Below are 14068 nucleotides of genomic sequence, written 5' to 3'. Positions count from 1 at the left end.
TAAATAGTAGCATGCCCCAAAATAATGCCCCCGGCAATTCTGGTGTTAGGAAGGCACGTTGTCTCTGTAGTAGGCACGGACAGTATGAAGGGGCAGATGGTTATGTTGGGCATTGTGAGAAATACATAGAAGGTACAATTTCTCTCCTGTGTCCTCTTGACACGGACATTCAAGCTGGCGGCACTGGAGTTAACATTTATTAATTTATATAGCACCAACCTATTCCACGGCGCTGTACAAAGGGAATCCTAATGCCCTGGATGCCTTTGGACAAATTTGGGCACTGGGTAAATGGTAGGCTAAAGTGGCAAAATACATCATCAACAGTCCTCCTTTTCTCCATTTTGCATCCACTTCTCTGCTTTTTTCCTACTACGGCCTATCACCTTCTTCACAGCAGTTTTGACCTCCTTGTTTCTTAGACTATATATAAATGGGTTGAGCATGGGGGTAATGACACTATAAACCACGCTGACGATATGATCGGATGTTGGGGAATAGAGAATGCTCGGGCGAAAGTACATGAATATAACAGAGCTATAGAAGAGGATGACCACCATGAGGTGTGAGGAGCAAGTGGAGAAAGCTTTTCTCCGGCCCTCAGATGTACGCAGCTTCAAGACCGCCCTGATGATCAAGATATAAGAGCCCAGGATAAAGAGCATGGGCCCCATGACAATAAGGGAGCCTTCGATGAAGACAACCATCTGTTGAGCATAGGTATCTGTGCAGGAGAGCATCAACAAGTCTGGGACATCGCAGAAGAAATGATGGACAACCCAATCGCAATAAGAAAGGGTTGAGGTCATGGCAGTGAACAATGTAGAATGGAGGCTGGCGATAAACCATGAAGTAGACACCAAGCAGAAACGCGTCCTTCTGCTCATGATGGACGAGTAACGGAGCGGTTGGCAGACAGCAGCATATCGATCCAGGGCCATAACAGCGAGAAGAAAGCTGTCCATGTTCCCTACCATGTGGAATAGAAAAAGCTGCAGGAAGCAGCCACTGTAGGAGATGGAGGGGTTTCCGGAAAGAAATCCACAGAGAGCTCTGGGAATGGTCAGCGACGTCAGACAAATGTCAACTAGAGAGAGGTTGCCAAGCAGGATGTACATGGGAGAGTGAAGTTGGGGTTGAGTTAGGATGAGTATGGAGATTAAAGAGTTCCCCACTACGCAGAGGATATAGGCAACCAGGAAGACAGAGAAGAGAGGAAGGCGAAGGTAAGGCTTCTCAGAGAGACCCAAAAGCGTGAAGCTTCCTGCCGTCTGGTTCATAAATTCCATATCTACGGCAGCAACTTACTGGGCTGGAACAATGGGGTCAGAAAGGGTCTCATGATAAGGGGTGACATGTCTGATGGAACAATAAGGGTTATAAAAATCCGTCGTCTGCTTCTGGAATATCATCATTAAAAGAGGTCTGATGGAATGATACGCATCCTTTACATGACACAAAACAGTAAAACAAAAAAGGCTTTTATAGATGACGTTTTGCCAGAAAATAACTCTGAAAACAAAATGTAAGTGAAAGTTACCCAACCAACAAACCAAATCACAGAGTCCGTCATATTAACCGTGAGATAAAATAAAGGTTACAGAGAGGATGGTTACATGAGCTGCGCTTTCCGAACGACCCAAAACAGATGAAGTAAAGAGATGACAATTGTCACATTCCTTCCATGTCCAGCGTGAAGCAGTGAGATGCTGGAGATGATCACATTCTGGACCACGACATCCAACACAGATACCAGAGAGGGGGAACTGCGGATGGGGAAAATGGGAAAATCTGCAGAAATGAAGACAAGTATGAGAGAGGAGTCGCAAGAAAAGCGGAACGAATCAATAAAAAAACTAGAAAAATAATACCAGTCTCCGTTTCATCCACCGGCGTCCTCTCATCCCCAGGAATAGGTCACAAATGCCTAGTATGACAATATAAATAAGGCAAGGTGAGACAATGACATGCTTTCCAAATGCCCCTCTTTTCCAGGAGCTCAGAATCTTTGCTGGGTATGAAGGTATCGCAGGGTTCCACAGCCCTAAAAGCCCCGATAATGTGTATAGAAACGGCAAGAAATTGGTTTATTAATGAAATTGTGTAAATGAAATCCATTATTCTTCTAACTGCCTTATTCAGTTAGATACGTTGGTTAGAAAGTCTTATTGTATTAATCTTAAGTGAACCAATTGATATGTTGTATACAGGGGTAAGAATTTGGGATAATGTGGCAGCCCTATCTTCCTAAATATGGCAGAAACTGAATACGGACAATTTTAGCATCAGACACAAGTCTGCAAGGAAAGTCATTTCTTCTACAAAATCTGAATTCTAGTTTAACTTCATTTACAGATCAGAAACATAGAATTTGACAGCCGGTAAGAGTTCAGCCCAGTGCCATGGAATAACTTCCTGAAACCTCTTTAGGGGGTTATTCCGAAGGAACAAATTAGACTGTAAGCTCTGTGGTCAAAGGGAATATATATTGATTATGATCACCAAGTACCAAAATCCGACTAATGCCACCCACCCCATTGCTCTGCAGTCTGATGAGAAGCCAACTGCATGCTTCAAACCTAAAAATCTGTAAATGAGACTGAGATGGAATAGAAAGATATTGGAAAGACAGAGAGGGCTGCAGAAGCGATCTCAGATAAAATGACAGAACCCGCTGCCACCACCACGTAGTCTAATGACACGGAGGTCCTTGTGGTGGATGCCAGGCTGCTACATACCTAGTAGGTGAGAGACACATAGACCTTAGTTCCAGCTTCAGACCTGGAGTTATAAATCCTGCGTCTCCTCTCAGTCCAGGTTTATAAAGCGCGTGAGACCCCAGAGGAAGACATCTCCCAGTCAAGCCAATTATAAACCATTAGGGTGCGTTGGGAATAGATCGACAGACGCAGATGGAGTAGGGATGATTGTATATTAACAGGACCAAGGTGCCAGTCAGGGAACAGATGAGTAACCAGGTGGCCAAGCCTTACCTTTAAGTTTGACTTACAGTAAAATGTATGACTACAGGTCGGGTCACATAATAACCCCGGATAATGAATTCCACAAACTTCCCGGCTGCCCTGGTCTACAGTCCTTAACTTATAGAATTCATACGTTTCTAGTTCTCAACAGCTGTCTGCTGGGTTCATATACATGGCCAGCCTAAGGAGCTGTTTCATATCCCAGTTAAATTTCTTTCTGGGGCAAAATATGAATCCAAAACATATGAAGCCAATAATGCAGGCTGGGCAACCTGTTCAACAACCCGCAGAAAGTAGGGCAGGACAAGCATAGATGTGAGAGAAAAAAGAAAGGAACAAGGGAAGTGAAGAGCAAGAGAGCAGATAACACCAAAAAGGAGAGGGCATCAGCTATGAGTGATGGCATTTGGACCCCCAGCAGCTTCATCAGAAAAAATATTGCTATTATGGCCTGGTAGAGCGGCAATTAGCGGTTTTCACTTTGCCCAAAGGCTGCCCAATCCCCCTCTGAGTAATGCTGATTCACACGGTGAATATATGATACATTTAGCTCTTTCATTATGAAAAATTATCTAATTTATTCTCGTCTTCTGTGCTACTCAGTGAGCTTCTTCTCTGTACTCAGGCTGCTTCCTTGGTTAGGTTATTCCCATGTTATTCCCATGTGTTTCCCATGTTATTCCCGGCTAAACTTTGACAGATTGTATTCCTCTTGCCCCGACCCTTTGACTAGACCTGAGTTACAATTTTCTCTTCTTCTTCAGCCCCTCGCCTTAGTGTACAAGTCCTGGGGTCCGGAGAGCACTCAGGGGATCAACCTCTGGAGATGAGGTGCAGGTCTTCATTAGACGTTCCATTCCGTAAACCAAATATTTAGCGGCTGTTGTTACATTCTGTCCCCGAATCCCATGTGTGCAATGTGAGGACTCTGGAGTGACAAAGTGTCTGTGTGGACATCACTTGCCAAAGATGGATTATCACCCCTCTCACTTAAAAACCAAGCGGCGGATGGATTTAATTTGTTAACATTGTGCAAAAGTACTTTGTACCCATTTTATCTACGCCGCGATTTCGAAATGTCATGGCTTTTAGACAACTTATCATCATTCTGTATTTATTTCTGTAGTTTCAAAAAATATTTACCCATAACAACATTAAATTACATATTTATATTAATACTTTTTGCATATTTTCTGTTGTATGGTGTATTTCCCTTTTAATTCTTAATTCACATTAATAAATTATTATAGATCACCTTGAAGCAGTTATTCTATTATTTTTAAACACATACAATAGTTATTTGTGTATATAAAACAATAACATGATTATTTTACATTTTAGTGATTTAGTTATTTTTCACATGAGGATGATTTACAATTTTAAAAATAAAGGGTGGATAAACAAAACACATTTAATGGGTATTTAATGGCACCATTATTGTATTGTCTGAAGCTGAAGGAACCTCACGAGACCTAAATGGTCTCCGGATAAGAAGAATATTTCTTTGTCTTGGTACGGAATGTTGATGTTCTTCAAGGGTTAACACATTCTTTGTTTAACTACCATATTGGCTCGAATATAAGCCGCACTTTTCCCCCCCACTTTAAGTCTTTAAAGTGGGGGTGCGGCCTATATTCGGGGTCTAGCACCCGACGCCCAGGACATGCAGTCTCAGGCGCCGGGCAGGGTTAGGATACAGATCCCCCGCAGCGGTGCAGGGGACCTGCATCCTACTCCCCGATACGCTCAGACAGCCTCCCCTGCCAGCACTTTCCCGGGGGGGGGGGGGGTGCCGGCACGGGAGGTTGTCTAAGCGCATCGTGCGGACGGTGAGTTTTACCTCTGCCCCCAAGACTTACCAGAGGAGACTCCTGGGTGTCTTGCGGGGCCGGCGGGGAACATCTACGCAATACGCGTACACAACTTCCGGTGCCGACACATCAGCTGAGTGCCAGCACTGGAAGTTGTGTACGCGTATTGCGTAGATGTCCCCCGCCAGACACCCGGGAGTCTCCTCTGGTAAGTCGGGGGGGGGCAGAGTGGCAGCATATCTCGGGGGGGGGGACAGTGGCAGCATATCTCGGGGGGGGAAGAGACAGAGTGGCAGCATGTTTTTTTTGTGCTTTTTTAAAGAAAAAAACGTTATCTTTAAAAAAAGCACCAAACTTTTAGGGTGCGGCCTATATACGGGGGCGGCCTATATCCGAGCCAATACGGTATTTGCCTTCTTTCTGAGTAACCTTCGGGTAAGAGCTGCTTTAACCTCGCTATTCCGTAGACAGTATATGTAGGGGTTGAACATCGGGGTCACCGCAGTGTACATGAGAGTAACGGGTTGGCCCTTCTTTCTTGAGTTTGTAGATGAGGGTCTGAAGTACATGGACACAGCGGAGGCAGAGAAAAGGGCAAAGACAGTGAGGTGGGATGCGCATGTAGAGAAAGCCTTTTGCCTACCAGTGGAAGAGGAGATGCTGAGAATGGACAATGTAATGCGAATGTATGAGAGGACAATAAGCAACAAGGGGATAAGAGCCACGACTGAGCCCTCGGTGAAGATAAGAAGCTGGTTGAACGTCGTATCGGATGAGGAGATGTCCAAGAGAGGTGGGATATCGCAGAAGAAGTGAGGGAGAAATGCAGGGCGTGGGAAATCCAGGAGAGAGGTTACCATAGCGTGAAGGAAGGCATGTAATGAGGCACCTATACAGCACCCACCACATAAGGACAGACATGTACGGGTACTCATGAGTGCGGAGTATCTTAGAGGATGGCAAATAGCTGCATATCGGTCATAAGCCATGGCAGAGAGCAACAGGTTCTCACTGTTCCCAAAGGCATGGAAAAAGAATACCTGGGCAATGCACGACTCAAAAGAAACTCTTCTATCTTTGGATAAAACATGGAACAGCATCCCTGGGACTGTGGTGGAAGAGAAGGAGAAATCCATGAAGGAGAAACACCACAAGAGTCGATACATTGGGCAATGGAGGCGTGGGTCCACCACGATCACGCCCAACATCATTAGGTTGCCTAAGAATGTGACCAGATAAATGAGAAGAAATAGGAGGAAAAGTGGAATGCGTAGGGGTTCGGAATCCGATAGAGCGAGGAGGACAAATTCAAAAGGAGATGTGAGGTTCATGTGTATCCTGAATGAGGGAAATATAAAATAATAGTGAGAGGACATAATATTCACGAGCGCCCGTGGCCTTATAATGGTTGGAGAAAGAACAGATTAATAAGATTGCCATTGTTCACAAATCAAACCTTGTGTAGTCGTTTACTGACGAAAAGTATGATTACTACAAAGGCCAAATTCTGTGATCTGCTAATGTATATAATGTATATTTGTAAATAAGGCGTAGATTAGATTTTATATAAGGCGTAGATTCTAAGATTTCTCCTCCTTTGAAATAAACTTCTCTCCTGTACTTTGTTAAATCCCAATTAATTTATAATTGTGCTGTCGCAATGCTTAATTGGTGTATGCAGTAATGTCAATACACATTGGCAAAAACCTGGTTTTATCTCATTTTGTCCCAATAAACCCCCTTTATCTGCAGACCTGGAGGCGGCCATTCTTATCAGTCATGTGATATTTTGTGTGACTTTCACCACACTGAGCTGATACTTTATGGCAATGCTAATGAAGTCCTTCTTCCATAGACTCCATAGAGCAGGTAATTAAGACTGAGCCATTCTATTGTTTCCCACAGGCAGTATGATAAGGATTTGGGGTGTTTGTCTAGTAGATCGGGGATCAGATAACAGAGCGAGAACTCATACTAACGGCTGATATGCTGCTGCCTGAACGCATTTTATTTATAAAAACTTTTGGTGGGAGCTTCCCTTCAAAATCTTACACTGGGGTAACCACTTTATAGAATTAAAAACAGTTCAATCTCTGATCATTGTAATCTTCAATCCAGAAAAATAAAAAAGATTTAAAAAAAATAAAAAGATTAAAAAAAAAAATGGAATATCAGCCATAGTGGGGCTGGCAGAGGATTATGGGGACTGGAGTGTTGAGATTATTTATCCCTAGATAAACAGGGGTGAACTATAACTAACACAGGTAACTGGACCTGCCGGCTGTCTGCCTGGCCAAGTGGAGTCCATACTCCTTCCAATGGCTGCTCCCACTCCTGCATTCACCAGAATATTAGTAGGTCTTGCGCTTGTTCATATTGAATTTAGGAAGGAACATAAGTCGGGTGATAATTGTGTTGAAACGCACGTAGGATACAAATTGGTAAAAAGTAAAAAACAACCAGCTATAACACGGACACCATAAAGCAACCTTTCCATTTGCACCATTTTCGCTGTATTTTTGAAGATCACATCCAAAAATTGTATAGTAGATATTAATTCTCACAATGTATATTCTTCCAGTAAACCCCACCAAATCAGACACTTACCTTACACATAGAATTTGAGCATGTAAATACAATAAGTGTGTCCAACAGCCACAGATACGCTGTATATATATGTGTATATATATATATATATAACTATGTACATCGGCATATTTATGATGAGATGATGCATTGAGAGCTGCATTGTGTTCATTATAATTAATGAGGTCCCTTAGTGCCTCTGATTTCTGAAGAGCATTATCTGTTTTGTTGAAAATAGCCAACAGTAATGATCTTTTCTTCACTAACCTCAATAAACTCAATCATGGTGGAATTCTGGGCACAGTTTAATTAATATCAGGTTTGACAGACTTTAGTACCCAACACTTGATCCAAAAGGCCAAATTTATTCAGCTGCCCAGGGTACCGGTCTGCAAGGTGCCATCCCAGTGGCTGTGAAGGGGGTCTTTGCCTCTAGGGGGCCCGGGGCAACCCCTGTGACGACTTGTTCCTGTCTTCTCATACTGGTTCAAAATACTTCAGAAAGTATGCATGTGTGTGAGCAAGCATGAATGTGCATGTATACATCTGTGTATACGTCTGTGTGAGCATGGATGTCTATGTATAAGTGTGTGTGAGCATGGATGTGTAAGTTATGTAAGATGGAGTGTGTGTTAGTGTGAGTGATGTGAGAGGGAGTGTGTGTGTGTTAGAATGAATATGTACGTGTGAGAATGAATAAGTGTGTGTGAGCATGGATGTGTAAGTTATGTAAGATGGAGTGTGTGTTAGTGTGAGTGGTGTGAGAGGGTGTGTGTGTGTGTGTGTGTGTGTTAGAATGAATATGTACGTGTGAGTATGAATAAGTGTGTGTGTGTGTGTGTGTTAGGATGTGTAATTTGTGTAAGTGTGTTTACATATGAGTGCCAGAGTGTTTGTTGGAGAATGTTGTTTGGGGCAATAATGACACAGACCAGATTTTAGGGCAAAGGTGGCACTGTGGGAGAAGTTGCTTTGTGAAGTTGGGGGCCCACAGGGCAGTTTTTTCGCATCATGGCCCTGTGGCTTCTAGTTACACCCCTGTGCTATCCTCAGGGGTGCTATTTGTCAACCAAGGGACCTTACAGCAGCACCTTTGCCCAGGAATGAACTCGGGACATGGCTACAAGCTACACGTTTAAGCTCTTACAGCAAGTAGACATATGCATCCAGAAGGTGGACACACATTGTAGGACAGGATCTGCTGCTAGAGGTGCTATAAAGGTACCTGGGAGCAGGGCCACCATCAGAAATCTTGGGGTCCAGTACATTCTTAATGTCTGGGCCCCCATGGCCCATCAGCTCACCCCAAGTCTGCCCCATTGCTGCACCCATCATTCCTCTTTAAGATCCTCCAATAAGCATACCTTATGAGAAGATCAGCAAGCCTTGGGTTAGTGGCGTCTAACAGGAACATACTAACAGGAAATCTCGCATTAACACCCGCTCTACCACTGTACACTCACACTCACACATCCTTTCTCCTGCTCATCTCTCCCCTTCCCAGGTGCCCCTAACAAGGCTTCTCTCTGACAGTCCAACACCATACGATGACATACTAACACACCAACACTCATGCTAACACCACACACTTACACACTCAAACACCACCTGTAACAGACACACACATTCAAGCATCACATGCTTACAAATATTAACACCTTATAGTAACACACACATGCTAACCCAGGAAAATTTTATGTTTTGGGCTTCTTAATTCGTAAAAAGAAAACTTTCAAAACAAACATTCTTACCCCCAACCCTCAAAAACCTTGCTTCATCAGATTACTGAGAAAGTTCCCAGGTATGTCTATTGTTGCTAAAATAATTTTAGGTGTCAAATTATTCTAGGGACTGGACAACCAGAATTTATGAAGAATGGCACAATGTTGAAGTACTTTTATAGTAAGTGTATAGCATACTAAGAAGGGAAAATTCACTAAAATTATCGAGGCCCAGGCTTGTGGTTTGGTGTCTAAAAGCCGGAAGGAATAATAAATGAATTATAAAACAAATACAAAATTGCATTGTTATGTTTTGTTTATTTTAGAAAACCAGCCCTGAAAATAGAGAACTATCTTGCGTCGTGTGTGTTAATTTCTTTCTTCTCTCGGGCATCTTCCTCTTACCTTCCATGATGTCATGTTTGTTGTGCATGATCAGATGCCATGCTTTGTTTGCAGCCCCCTTAACCTCCTGGTTCCTTAGACAGTATATAATTGGGTTCATAAGTGGGGTCACCACACAGTAGAAGATAGAGATCACTTTGTCCATTGGAAACCTAATGTGGGAGGTTGGACGTATGTACATGAAGATGACAGTGCCGTAAAAGATGGACACCACGGCCAGGTGAGAGCCACACGTGCTAAATGCCCTCTTCTGTCCATCACTAGAGGGTATCCTAAGGACTGCAAGAATAATAAGACTGTACGACACCATGATAAGCACGAAACAGCCTAAAATAACACTCCAGGACATGACGATGAAAGCAAACTCCCCAGCTGACGTATCGTCACAGCAGAGCTTTAGTAGAGGGGCATAATCACAGAAGAAGTGGTCTATTAGGTTAGGGAAGCAGAAATTTAAGGTGGAGATCCAGACAGCAGGAGGAAAAGCGGCCAACAGTCCACCCACCAAGGCACCTACAGCAAGACGGATGCTAGTTTTGCTGGGCATCAAAGTGGCGTAATGCAGAGGGCGGCAAATGGCTACGTAGCGATCATAAGCCATGACGGCTAACAGGCAATTTTCCGAAGCCCCAAAGCCAAAGAGGAGGTAAAACTGTGTAAGGCATGAGGGATATGAAATCTCCTTGTGCCTGGTGAGAAGAGCATCCAACATTTTGGGGACAGTGACCGTAGTGTACAGGACTTCCAGCAGGGAGAAGCTGGCCAGAAGGAAGTACATTGGCTTGTGAAGGCGGTGATCTACAGCCACCAGCATGATTACTATTAAGTGAGCCCCTATGGTGAGTACGTACATGCCAGAGAAAAGAGAGAAGAGGAGCAGCTCCATCTCTCGTAAGGTCTCAAAGCCAACGATGATAAACGAGGAGACAATGCTATGGTTTCCATTATGCAACTTTTGCATACTCCCTGTAACACACGAGAAGGTGGAGAGGTCACATCAATACAAATATGATTAATAATCAGCAGGTACAGCTCATGCCCTCTGTATAAACCTTCTTCGACCTCATTAATAGAAATTTCTTTCATAATTCTACAAAACTACAAAATTTGACGGCAGATTATTTGGCTCCTTTAGTTTGTGGCTCTACTATGACCAGTTGCACCAGAACACGACCCGTTCAGCATCACCTCATGTTTAAATCTGTATTCACCCTTAGCTACCCATTTACAGGGAAAGTATAACTAAAACACGGGTCACACCGAAAGAAATTAGTATTTGTAACATTAAAAATGTAAATGCAAAATCTATAATTTTTTTAGTTCGAAACAGTTTTTCAGCAGACTGGGGGAAGACATTTTCGTTTGTACTCGTTACTTCCTGTTTTCAAATGTTCGGATTCCATAGGACTCACCAAGATTGGGGTACTTTGACGAGGTGGTTCGCTAAGCAATAAATGGCCACATAAGGTGATGGAATCCCCAGTATTTGTGCTTCAGATCCGTGCTTTTAAATCGCATTTAAATAAATCATTTATTACATTTTTTTTCATGCATCAAAAAGGATAGTTTCCTGAACCAGTACGATTTTATGTTCAGGGAACCGATAGTATTATAATATAAATATACTAATTCTTTGTGCTCGGATTGATTTAAAAACTTTTAACATTTTACAATTCAATTTTCAAAATTTTAGGGATTAATAATAGATATGTAATTAATGAGTTATATAATATTTAAAGAGTACAATTACATCTATATGGTGTAGGCTTTTCAAGCAGGAGACAATTGTATCAAGAAATATTATTGCAAGACAAACCAGTTATTTCATGAGAACACGCTTTAAATATTCTGTAGACACCAGGATTGGCAAAATATTTTTAGCTATTTTTAAAGAAAGCAGCCTTATTTGTAAGCATTATCTTAATCATTTTATTATAAATGTTATATGACAGGGGGTGGCTGTACCTATAAATCCTCACCGTCCTCCCCACCTTCAAGATCTCCAGGCCACCGACTTTCCAAACCACCCTCGCTACAATCAAACCCTCCTCACCCAAACAGTTATTTTCCCTCCGTCTTCCGTTCCCCCTGAACCTCCTAATAGATTGTAAGCTCACCGGAGCAGGGCCCTCTTCCCCTGCTGTACCAGTTTGTCTTAATGTGCGTTGATATTATTGTAACTGTAACTTGTCAGTTGTTTATTTTCCCTGTCCTTTATTATAATAGCTCCAGGATCTGCCGGGTCTCTATTAACACATTTTATATGAAATATCTTTCATTCATTAATGTAGAGAAGCCGAGTCTCAGCTCCTATCTTCAACCGCAAGTCCGTAGAAAAACGTTGGGTGATTTTTACCGATGCCCATGAAGTCGACACACAGTATTTAATATAACAGAATAACGCTTACACACCTGCGTACTTCGGGGATCCTGCCTTAATGAACCCTAAAGAATCCGAGCACCAGGTTTTTTTATAATGTGTCAACAACAATTCCTTTCTCCGGGGAGTTTCACTCAAGAGGTTCACGCGATCATCTCACCTCGGTGTCCTTCTCTTGACAATTACTAAACCAGGAGCGACACCAAAAAGTTACAGTGGAATGTATGATTATTTTACATTATCAGTCATACGCCTGGCTTTAGGACCAACATTTCATTAAACGTTCCGTAGGTATCAATGACTTCAATGAGTCTTTCCATTATGAGCAGACACCTTATATTCCCCTGTCCTCATCACAGGTCACATCCCGGTGCTAGATCTTATGTATATTCATATCCTCAAAAACCACAGGCTTGAAAAAGAGGACACCGGTCAAGCAGTGTTAACCTTCTCAAGACACCAGATAGGAACAAAGAATTTCAATGCAGATAAGAATCTTTTGGCCCTTCTAGTCTGAGAATGTTATTTGGACCGAACAATCTAGGGACCCCGGGCTATCCATCGATACCCTGGGATCGCCGCTCCCTCTGGATCACCCCAAAATGAACGACTTGGGGTTACGCAGGCATTTCTGTGTTTGGTCTCAGACTGAAGGAAGCAGGTCGTCCCATCACAGCCGTCACTAACCCGGTATGAAAAATACCCAAAATACTCCCTATTATTGTCAGCACCCCTCAGAACTATTTCCTTCCTAACTTCAAAAGGACGTCAGATTAATTTCTGCATCAATCAGATATTTACCATTAATTTATATTCAGTTTCCTTAGACAGCATTCACGGGAGGAACTGTATATTTTCCATCCTAATGAGACGGACGGCGAGGAATTCTGTTGTGTCTGGCTAGCCTCGGTGCCTTGTTTTGAATCTCATGTAATACAGGAGATAGAAGTTTATTTATTCGTTATTTATTCGTGAAGTTGATATTTTATGCATTCCGCTGCCCGGTGGTAGGGGTTTAGGAGATGTGTCTGTTGATCCGTTGATCTGTGAAGCTGGCATTAATAATGCATTAAGGTTTTAAGAAAATAGCCAAACCGCGGCAAAATCAGCCGGCGGTGTAAGGCAGAGAGGCACTTGCTTTAGCACAGGTGGGTCATTGAGATGGATTGACACTTTCATTGCCCTGGAAGTAAAAACCTGCACTATTGGAAATATTTGGGCGCAGCAAATGGTTAGAATTACAAAGGAAAACAGAGAAGCGTCGGTCATATCGCTAAAGAGCTGCGTAAATACAACTTTAAATAAAAAAAACACAGCCTTTTGTCTGTAATTCTGACAGTTGATGGCGCTGCTGTCTTTCATTCTAGCAGTTGATGACTCTATTCTCTGGCAGTCGAAGTCTGTAGATACGGGGAACTCTCTCCATCATAGCTTTAACATAAGTTGATTGATTAAAACTACCCTTCTCTCCCTTCTTCTTCTTCCACCCTGCTCTCTTCAACTATCATCTAGTTCCAAGCATGACATTTAAGATGGCTGCTCCCATGGTATACAAATAATTGGATTTTATGCTTTAAATCCGTTACAAATTCATTAAAGATCTAGATGTTTGGCATTTGTTTGTTCCTTTGAGCCAAATTTCCAACAAATGTACAAATGTAATCATCACAATTTTGTGAGATGATGTTTTTTTTACATCCAAAAGGCTACCTGCTAATCCTTTCATCTTAACAATAAAAGTGGAGATAGGGGACAACCTTTTCTAGTATCACTGAATATTATTGATCAGCCGTCAAACATGTCACCTAATATAATTTACCAGACAATTACACTATTATTACACAATGATTATACATATGTAACACATTTTTAGGTTTAAAGTGGCCATCATACAACACGTCAATCTTAAGGTGTCTGTCATTCTGCTTCCTTGATCTCAAGTTTAATTATCTGTCTCATCCCTTTTTACTCGGGTAAAATTGATTAATAAAGTCCAGTGTGTTACTCACCTGTCCTCGGTTCCCACGTTGCCGCAACAGCCGCCGCGGAGGAGAGGGAGACCCCCCTCCAACGCACGATTACCTCCACAGCAGCCACCACGGAGGAGAGGGAGACCCCCCTCCAACGCACGGTCACCTCCACAGCAGCCGCCACGGAGGAGAGGGAGACCTCCCTCCAACG

The 14068-nt window shown here is 42.7% G+C and overlaps 2 protein-coding genes across 2 annotated transcripts; both read right to left on the bottom strand.

Moving 5' to 3' along the window:
* Positions 1-320: 320 nt before the first annotated feature.
* LOC149280376 (olfactory receptor 1L4-like) lies at positions 321-1289 on the bottom strand. Its single transcript, XM_089500628.1, has one exon. The coding sequence runs from the start codon at positions 1287-1289 to the stop codon at positions 321-323; it is 969 nt and encodes a 322-aa protein (XP_089356754.1).
* A 323-nt stretch (positions 1290-1612) lies between these two features.
* On the bottom strand, positions 1613-10468 carry LOC149280375 (olfactory receptor 6F1-like). The gene is made up of 3 exons (XM_089500627.1): positions 9508-10468; positions 5439-5684; positions 1613-1791 (listed from the first exon to the last, which is right to left on the bottom strand). Exons 1-3 carry the CDS (start codon positions 10466-10468, stop codon positions 1613-1615), a joined length of 1386 nt encoding a protein of 461 aa, XP_089356753.1.
* Between the last annotated feature and the right edge of the window lie 3600 nt (positions 10469-14068).

This window comes from Sceloporus occidentalis, unplaced genomic scaffold (genome assembly GCF_023333645.1).
Source record: "Sceloporus occidentalis isolate IW3139 unplaced genomic scaffold, rSceOcc1.0.p SCAF_157, whole genome shotgun sequence".
NCBI classification, from domain to species: domain Eukaryota; kingdom Metazoa; phylum Chordata; class Lepidosauria; order Squamata; family Phrynosomatidae; genus Sceloporus; species Sceloporus occidentalis.
This window is presented reverse-complemented; position numbering and strand designations above follow the sequence as displayed.

What these genes read in the sequence shown, in the direction of transcription:
- LOC149280376 (XM_089500628.1), bottom strand. Translation starts at nt 1,289, where the DNA reads ATGGAATTTATGAACCAGACGGCAGGAAGCTTCACGCTTTTGGGTCTC.
- LOC149280375 (XM_089500627.1), bottom strand. Translation starts at nt 10,468, where the DNA reads ATGCAAAAGTTGCATAATGGAAACCATAGCATTGTCTCCTCGTTTATC. An exon ending in CAAACATGACATCATGGAAG is followed by an intron (nt 5,685 to 9,507) that starts GTAAGAGGAAGA and finishes GGTGCTGTATAG; the next exon opens with GTGCCTCATTACATGCCTTC. An exon ending in CAGCATCTCCTCTTCCACTG is followed by an intron (nt 1,792 to 5,438) that starts GTAGGCAAAAGG and finishes TCATTTCTGCAG; the next exon opens with ATTTTCCCATTTTCCCCATC.